Below are 9,723 nucleotides of genomic sequence, written 5' to 3' on the forward strand. Positions count from 1 at the left end.
CCTTTCAGGTCTTGCATGACAGAATGTGAGGAATAATGAACCTCTTAACAGAAAGAGAAATCACAGAAAGAGCTTGTGCATCCCTAGAATCCCATCTTTTCTGCACTGTTGTGGGAGCCACTGGAGTAATAGCTGCTCCAATTACTTGTGCTGCATTTTGACCTCTACCCTTGCCTCCAACAGTAGGAGTGATAGGTGTAGCCACAGAATCTCATCTCCATTGACATAATCCCAAAGATGTCTGCCAACCAAGATGTTGCGAACCGTAAAACTCCACAAGGAGTAGTTGGTGCCCTCCAACTTATCCTCCTTTGTGAGGACTCCAAATACTTCATTGGGGTTGTTATGAGCCATTTTTGCCAGATAAACTCAAAAAACACAGCAAACTAGACAAGTAAAATCCCTTCCTGGGATGTAAAATGCACAACCAGAGTCTGCCAAAGAAAATCTGCCCACAGTGACAATTACTCTCTCAGCCTATCAAAGGCTTGAAATGCACCACAATGCTCTGCAAATGCCTAAAAATCTGCAAAAAGTGGCAAAAGTATGCAATTTGACTCACATTGAGTCCAAAACTGCCAAATCTCCCAAATGCCAAATTGCATGCGAAATGCAAAAGCCCCAAATTTTGCAAGAAATTGCAGCTGAAAGGAGCAAATGAACTAGAAGCTTCAAATTTTTGCAATTCTCTGCAAAATATGCAAAAGCCCCAAATTTGCACCCAAAATGCTAGCCAAACAATGGCTTTCTGCAGAAATGCCTGACAAAAAACTCCTTCCAATGTCCACCTGCAAAGAAAGCTTTGAAAACAACCACCTTGCTAGAGTACCTTGTAAAGGCACTTTGTTCCAAAAAACTGCAACAGTCCGTACAATACGGCTGTACGGACAGCTGACGGGAGCTATACGGCTGAAGTGCAGTCTACTGTACGGAAGCCGTACGTATGTACGAACGACGAAAGCTGCTGGGTACTCGTACGAAATGGCACTCATTGAGTTTTTCTCCCTAACCACAGTCCAATCCCTAACTACGATTAGTGGATAGGATAGGGTTTTGTCACTTAGACAAAACCCCTCATTCTCTTTTTGTACACACTTATTCTATTCAGTACACTTACGTTTGCTCACACTCTTGCTCTCTACTCTCCATTGTTCACATTTGGTATCAGAGCAGGTCCTTCCTGCCCGACCTCTTGCCTCCAGTCCGCAAGCTCCATCTTCAAGTTCCGCTCCTGCTCGTCTGTACAATTCCATACTGTTCCAGCGTCGCTATCCGTGCATCCATACGGTTCCGTACCTATCAGCCATACCTGTCAGCGCCCGCACGTGCAAACTGTTTGTACACCTTGCATTACGTACTCGTGTTGCATCAGCGCCGTACAGTTAGTCTTTCTGCTGCCATTTCGTACAGTCCGTACGACAGTCCGTGAACTGCTGCTGTACTACATTCCGTATGACAGTCCTGCATTCCGTGCCAGTTCCCACCCTAACCTACTTATTACAATACATTGGCCATTGCCGAGAATATAATAATAATTCTAACAGTACCTTCTTGTAGGCGTCCTGCCTTCACTTCTTACCCCTATCTACATTGTGAGTTTTATTCAAAGAATGGTGTTTGTCCAAAGTTTGTTAGTAATATTTGTGATCTTGGATGCCACATAGATACATGAAGACGGTCTTCTAGCGTCAAGTATCTAGACTTGCCATGAACTAATAGACCAAATGCAATAGCATACTTCTGGTCTTATTGATGTCATCAGGTAGATAGATCACCGTAGATCTAGCTTATTTTTTCAAAGTAGGATCATGGAATAGATCACTCAATTTATTGAACAAGTTCTGATGAATATTGTGAATACTTTTGTGTCCCACGTCAGCCTAAAGTTGATGTACCTCCTTGGATATAGTATCATAATTAATCTTCCATATTTTCTATGCTTCCAAGCTCAGCATGTAATGGAATTGATCCTATTTGTTGATTTACATAGGTTGGAACCTTGATCTTGTTGATCAGCTTATAGTTATTACCAATGTTGAGGTCTTCCACATCTTTATGTATCCCAGTAACACTTTGGAGATCTTTTAGTCATAATACCTTGGCACTTGCTTGGGTCATAAATCACTTCTTCAAACTACATACTAGTTGTTTACAACTTTTCGCCTACAAAATCTCCTTGAAATCTTTGTTTAGGAAGTTGACTTCATTCATTTTGATGAATATTGAGACTTATTTGAAGTGATGTAAAAAATCAAGTTATATACACGTGCATAACTAGTGAACAATTCTTTGAAAAAAAAAAAAACTAGTTAACAAGTTCCTTTGAGATCAATACTTTTCTAGTGCAATAATCCTTTCTTGCCAATCAAGCCTTGCATTTGTTGATTGACCTAGGGAGGGAGAGAGAGAGAGAGAGAGAGAGAGAGAGAGAGAGAGAGAGAGAGTACAATGGTACAATATTTTGCAAGAGATTGCAAGAGACATGTGTTGGGCTTTACTACTGAGAAAAACCACAACTTGAAGATACAACCAAAGGCTGAATTGCACCTTGGGAGCCTCCAACAAAGACAGAACTGTGCCTCTGAAAGGTACTAACAATGTGCAAAATAAGGCCTATTTATAGGAGGGAAGGGGCACCTTGGTTGGATGACTTGGACATGCCGACTAGCCTGACCTGTACATGGTTGACTGGTCGGTCTAACCCGACTTGGTTAGTTGGCTGACCCGACCCAATGGTTGGGTGGTTAGCTAGCCCTAACATGCATCAACCGATCCTGTAGTGAATGGCAATGAGGTGCACACATTAGTTGGAACAAATCCAATGGCTTTTGAATAAGAGATGAGGACACTCTAGCCTGGGGGGCTTGATTTTGGTTTCTCACTTAGATCCAGAGGGTGTATTTGTCAGGTCCTTGGGCTGCCAGGTTAGTGTGGGCATCTCTCCTTTGCAGCAATTTGCCTTAGTGTTGGAGAGTATCAAGAGGAAACTCCTTTTTTGGAGCTCCGCTAGTCAACCGGGTCCTACTAGCCATCACATGGTTTGTCTGCTCTTGTTCGTGCTTTTCTAGGGATTGCATCACTCAGCTAAAAAGACCTATAAGGATTTTTCTTTGGAATGGACTAGATGGTTTGACAGACACCAGAGCCAGGTTGGCTTGGGAGACTTTGATTCTCTCTCGAAGGAAGGAGGCCTTAACATAATAGACCTAGACTTGTAGAGCAGAGCCTTATTATGTAAGGTGGTGGTTATACTACTTTTGCCAGGACAGGAACCATGGAAATATTTCTTCATTCGCAGTATATAGTCCTGTTCTCCTTCCTTACGCAGTTGCTATCTTAAAAGCTTGGGGCAGCGTCAGGAGTACTCTTCGGAGAGTGCTGCCTACCTCTCATGAAGAGATTGATAGACAGCCTGTGATGTGGAATGATAGTATACTTGATGATCATGGCAGATCACTTGGTACTTCTCATTATATGCAGTGGTCTAGATGGGAGAGAGGTCTTGCCTCTTGCTCAACACGCTTAGCTCGCATTGCCCATCACTCCATTCATTCAGTCGGTTCTTGAAAGATCTTCAGAAGACTTTCAGATAATAGCAAACTCCAGGAAGTAAGTCATCTGAGAGAGAGTGCAGTAAGAATCCAACAAGTTGATGCAGCTATCGTTGAGGATGGTGTAAATTGCACCATACCTCTAGGACATAGGGGCAAACCCTAACCCTAACCCTAAGGGTTCACATGTATATCTTCATATTATGGTGCTCCACTCCCTTCATGAGTGTCAAGCCCTCCTTGCGTGAGGCATCTTCCATCATGAGAGAGATTTCCGTCAGAGAGAGCCAAAGCCCTTGCTTAAGGCGTTAAGCACTTGCTTCCGTCAAGGCACAAGCCCTCTCTTCGAGGCATCTTCATTCCATCTTCAGCTCTCATCGTAGAGCTCTTCTCCATCTTCATTTTGCTTCAGAAAACTCCCAGATCTGATATCTGGAGCTCAAGTCACGGTAATATGAAGTCCCATGGGTTCTCTTTGAAGTTAGAGTTCATATTTGTGTAAGGTTCATGGTTTCGTTCTGTAAGCTCTTGGTGAGGAGCTTTGTGAGGTTCTCCTCTTGGCGGCCCGTTCACTCGCTTCAACGCCTCCATGCAAGGCCTTTCAACAACACCCACAAAGGCACTCAGCCACCAACGACTGGCTCCTCAACTCGAACTGGAGCCTATACTCCAAGAGTGGCTTCAGCCACTTGACGGGTCTCTACAAAGCAGCTCATAGCCAACAAAGGCAACAAGCCTCACAACAGGCTCCTAGTCTCCTAGCCCATGAGCAAAGGAAGCATCCTTATCGGCTCTCTACAACGAGCTACAGACCGCAGCTTCCATGAAGCAAATGTCCCAGAGAACAACCGGCTCTTGGTCTTTAAGTGCCTGAGCATCAACGGCCCACTCGACGTCCAAGCCTCAAGAAGCTCCTAAGCTACAGCAGTGAGGAAACTCTACGACTCTTCAATGACTTCCATACGCCACGGCTCCATCGCCAACCAACCACACTACAATAGCAGAGCAGATTTGCAATAGTTGCAGGCGAGCTTCATGCTCCTCTGACTTCAATGACCAAGGCTCCCCGACGAGCAACCGGCCTCCAGCACACAGTCGTCGACCTAACTCAACATAGCGTAACTTCTCCATGTTCCACCTCCTCCAGCGACGAGTTACAACAAGCTCCGGATGCCATACGAGACTGCAGCGGCCATCTCCAACACGTAGATCACCAGGCGATTCAATGGCTAATTTTCAATGCCTAAGGACAACCCGTGCACAACACCATGCTCCAATGAGGCCACGCTTCAACGCGGCCTCCTCTATCATCAACGAAAAGTGCTCCAGCAACGATACGAGCAAATTGCCAACCGCCATCAACAAGCCTCTACGACAACTCTAGCATGCAAAACGGCTCCTATGCATTGACCACCTGAACTGTCCAGCAACAGCAGCAGCAGCAGCGAGCTTCATCGCTCCAATAGATGCCTCCACAGCAGAGGCACCTCTGTCACGATTCCGTCATCTCGTCTTTCCTTCTCCAAGGTTCTCAAACCTTAGGAAAGGGCACGTGGCGTTTTGAGAACCAGCCCTAGGAGATAGGGTTTGTTGATTTAACTTGGGTTAGGTTAGCTTTGGGGTTGGTTAGGTTATCTTGGGGATTGGTTGAGTTAAAGTTTGGCCAAATTTGGGCCACATGGCACCTTATCCACAACTGCCACATCAATGCCCAATTATCTTGCCATGTAAGCTGCCCAGTTAGCATGTTCACCTCAGCTGCCCAGTCAGCACTGCCACGTGGCAGAGTGCCAGCCAGGCACAATTATCTCTCCACAGGCACAGTCCTTCAAGCAGCATGTGACCCACAATGCCACCATCATCATTTTTGCCCTCTCTTGTACTTGGATATAGCGACACGAGCACTCTATGCCAAGGAGAACCGATGCTTCCATTGTCATGTGCCGGGCCATAATAAGAAAGATTGCCCGCATTACCAGAAGCTTCTAACAGCAAGAGCCGCGTGAAGTGGTTCAGCAAAGCTTCAACAACCTCAGTAGTCATTGAGGAGCTTGATGAATACCAGACTACAGGGACAACCTCAGTAGTCATCCAAGAGCTTGAAGCTCAGCAGAAGGGGGAGCCTCGTCAGTTTCCCAATATGTTTCAGTTTTATGGACAGGTTAGTGGTCAAAAGGTCCTTATCCTGGCAGACTCACGCAGTTTCGAGGACATCATCTCCACCAAAGCAGCTCAGAAGGCTCAATTGCCTCTTATGCCAACGGAACCAATGGCCTTGAATGGTGCATTTCCAGGGAAATAGATAGAGAGCAACATGCAGGTAGCTTCAGCCACTGTGAAGATCTCAGGGTGGGTACACAGTCGGCCACTCAGGGTCGCACCTACTCAGGCTGCGGACGTCATCTTGGGAGCACGATGGTGGCACCAGTTCGAAGTCCGACCAAATTATCAGCACCAAGGCTTGGATGTCAAAATCCCAGGCCATGGGTCCAAGTTCATCTATTGGAGTAAAGGTGTTCCACCTTGACCTTTGATATCTATCATTCAAGGGGTTCGAGACCGGCGCCATCAAGACAATCGGACAACAGGATACAAGATTACAGCAGGCAACATGGTTGCAATAAGACTAGGATGCCTCTCTCAAACCCAATCTTCCTGTGTCCCTATCACCCATATGCACCGAGGAAAACCACATGGAGCAACATCTTGTAGCATTAACCCACAGCCAATATCCTTACCAAAAGTGAGCACCAGACCTCGGAGTTCAGTTCCTACAGATCAAGTTTCATGAACTAAGAGATCACTTTCGGATTCATGAACCAGGCATTCAGATCAAGATTTATCATCCAGTCTACCATAGACAGTCACCTCCGTTAGCACGATGGGAAGCCCCTTTCATACCCTAGTTTGAGTTTCAACAGAATGGGATGTCACGAGTGTAGGCAGCCAGGTCAACTTCCACGCAAGCATCTGTACATCCATGCACGAAGCCCTACGCAGTCAGCAATCAGCACGCAGTCAACAGACAGTCAATGCCGCATCATCACAGGTTAAAAAACACAGAGTTGACTTTTGGGGACAAATGTCAACGCGTTGACTTTTTTGCTTGACCTTGTCGACGGTCAGTGTTGACCAAGTCGGCCAGGCTTACCTAACAGCCTATAAAAGGGCAGCCTTTGGCCCTCATTCTTCATCCACTCCTAAGGCCTTCAAGCCTTCAGAACAGCAAAGCCCAGGCCTCCCCGCAGCAGACCAGGAGGGTAGCCTCAGCCTCTTCAGGGATCTAGTGAGGATTCACCTCCTCTAGGTAGTCTAGTCTTCCAGTTTTGCAGTGAGGGTTGCAGGTCCTTCATACAGTTGTATTCAGCCCTTTGGGCATTCATTATTCAGTTGTATCTATTTCCTCTTCGGAGGTCCACTGCATTCTCTCCCTCTAATTCTCTCACTCACATCCATAGCAGCACTTTGTGTATTGAGTGCATCATCATGCAGTTGCAGTTAGTATTGAGCAGGAGAGAGAGTGAGGATAGTCTATCTCCCGCTACAAGAGACTATGAGGCTTGAAGACATTTCCTACTCCTAGTTGAAACCAGTCTTATATGAGGCTTGAAGAAAATACCTCCTCATGTTTGAAACCGGTCTTATATGTTCAAGTTCAAATAGCAAACTTATACTTGAAGCTCCAAGAGGTTGCAGCCTTTCCTACCCTCGAGGTGAAATTAACAAATATCAGGATTTGAGCAGATCAGCTAGATTGTCTAAGCATTTTTATGCTTGGATGCTCGTCTGGGAGAGACTAAAATGAAATGGCATAGTCTTCAGAAGTAGTCGTAGCTGGAATAAAGAGAATGTGGACTACTTTTTGATTAGCCTTCTCCTTTTTGGCAACCAGACAGCATAGCTTAGCATGGTTGAACCCCAAGGGGCCATAACAAGTTAAAGCAATCAATGAGAAAGTACTTAGCTGCATGACCCTAGATTGAATAATGGTAGCAACCTCAGTAATATTGTTATGGCTTGGGTCTCTACAGGAATTTCTCACAGTATTACGATCCAAAAGTTGAATTGCTGCTTTCACATTGTCTCACTATGGAGGAGGAATAAGGCTGAATTGTAGCCATAGTAAGGCTGAAGTTTTTGGTCTTCAGAGGTGCAATGTGCTTGATTGAAAGACTGATGGGGGGTTTTATGAGTGGATTGAACATAAGAAGAGGAAGTAGCACTTGGCTCTATGTAAATCACAGGTTTAATAAAAGTAACTATTGTCTGGATTCCAGTGCTTGTTTACACAATTTGTTTCTTTCCATTTGAAAATCTGACGTGATTTTGTGTCCAGAATGCTGTCGGGCTGTGTATGTCTTCAAGATTGAAGGCATGTCCTTTATTTCTTTCTACACATGCTTCACTCTCCAGAGGGAAAGGAAAAGTTGCAACATCATCATCGAAAGCAGGTTCATTACCATGGATTATTTCATATTTTGCAGTCAGGAGTGTCTCCTTAGTGCTAAAGCAGAACGCTGCTCTTTTGGTTGAATGAATGCAGATCACCTGTCCAATGCTTCTGCCCTACCACTGCAAAAGAAGACGATGACTGAAAATTTATCCTTGACTGGCCTTAGTGCACCCATCTGCAACTCCTCGCTGTCAACTTGTGATTTGCAACAAGGTGACGTAGAGTGCAGTAAGGTTATGAAAAAAGATGGAGATGACAGTGTCAATGGTGCAGGCGGCAGCAACAAGAACCAATTGCCAACACAGAGTATCAGTCATACCTTGGTGGAAGCATGGAAAGAGGATGCTGATCTGGGGCCTATTTTTGCATCTTTGATTGATTTGTTTGGGGAGGGAATACTTCCATTTGTACCAAATAGTGCGTTATCTACTTTTATATAATGATGTTTAATTCCTTGAATAGAAATAGTGTATGGGCATAAGCTGTTGCAAAGTGTAATTGACAAATCTGAAGGTTGGTTTGAGAATTTTAAAAAAAGGGGAATAGAAGTCTTTTACTCCATGAGATGAAAAGATCATAAATAAAATGCAACACAGGAGGCCTATATGTCAATTCAAGACCCAAAAAACACTTCAAATTTGGAAATGAGGCCCTTAGGTTACTTTTAAGTCTACTTCGAGAACTATTGAAGGGGGATAACCAAAGCAGACTATAGGTGGATGATATCCTCAATGAAGGAAAGTTCCCTAATAGTCGGGGAATTCCCAATCCATGGAGTTGAAAGTTAGGCCATTCTAGTTGGAATGCAGGGATATGACATTGAGCTTGCACTTATTACATGAGCAACCTTGTTGAGTCATGCAAAGTGTTTGTGATAGGTATATTAACCATGAAACATTTCCACCTCTTGATAGGAGAGGAATGAGAACTATGACCAAAAGACACAAGGTTTTTGTCAAGCATGGTTATGATAGTAGAGATGTGCATTGTATTGGTTAAGTAGAAAGGTTCTTGCTATAATTGCTTGCAAGAGGAGAGGAATGAGAACTACAACCATCAAAAGACACAAGGTTTTGGTCAAGCATGGCTACTAGAGATAGAAGTAGAGATGTGCATTGTATCGGTTAAGTAGAAAGATTCTTGCTATTATTGCATGCAAGAGGAGAGGAATGAGAACCACCACCAAAAGACACAAGGTTTTGGTCAAACATGGTTACCAGAGATAGAAGTAGAGATGTGCATTGTATTGGTTTAAGTAGAAAGGTTCTTGCCATCATTGCAGAAAACTTGGGAGCTTGGGCCTTATATTAGTGACTCTCATTGATGGAGGAGCCTCCACGACGATCCCAAAAACAATATATAAAGATGGTGGAAACTCAGCCGGACAACTGGGCACATCTTAGCTACTTAGCTCATAGTAAGCATGTAAGGTGAAACTTGTTTCCCCAAGGAGTGATGTGAAGTTTGGTAGATGCATAAAAAACAGCCTGACAAACAAGAGAGAGAAATGCATCTTCACTAGGCCTTCTGGAAGAGGCTCCATTGGGCATGGTTGGTTTGTAGGGTGGTGAAATACTGTATTATTTGTGTCATGTGGTTGTGCCTCTTGCAATGTGGCTCTATGGTCCATGCACTCTTGCCTTAACCACATGTTTAGTATGGCTAAGCTTTCTAATTATGTTGTGACCAAGTTTCGTGCTACTTCATCCATCATTGTGC

The 9,723-nt window shown here is 44.4% G+C and overlaps 1 protein-coding gene across 2 annotated transcripts in view; it reads left to right on the plus strand.

Annotated features, from left to right (window-relative positions):
* LOC147892644 (transcription initiation factor TFIID subunit 6-like) overlaps positions 1-8,560 on the plus strand; it is a 90,320-nt gene extending 81,760 nt beyond the window's left edge. The window contains exons 10-11 of one of the 2 annotated variants that reach the window (XM_087386987.1): positions 7,888-8,002; positions 8,095-8,560. In XM_087386987.1, coding sequence (XP_087243113.1) covers positions 7,888-8,002; positions 8,095-8,444 — 465 coding nt within the window. In that variant the 3' untranslated portion in view covers positions 8,445-8,560. The remainder of the gene's footprint in view (positions 1-7,887; positions 8,003-8,094) is intronic. The other variant, XM_087386986.1, reaches the window with a different exon arrangement.
* Positions 8,561-9,723: the final 1,163 nt, after the last annotated feature.

The sequence above is a fragment of the Dipteris shenzhenensis genome, chromosome 16 (assembly GCF_047967505.1).
Source record: "Dipteris shenzhenensis isolate YYH24624 ecotype China chromosome 16, Dip_SZ_1.0, whole genome shotgun sequence".
Taxonomy (NCBI): domain Eukaryota; kingdom Viridiplantae; phylum Streptophyta; class Polypodiopsida; order Gleicheniales; family Dipteridaceae; genus Dipteris; species Dipteris shenzhenensis.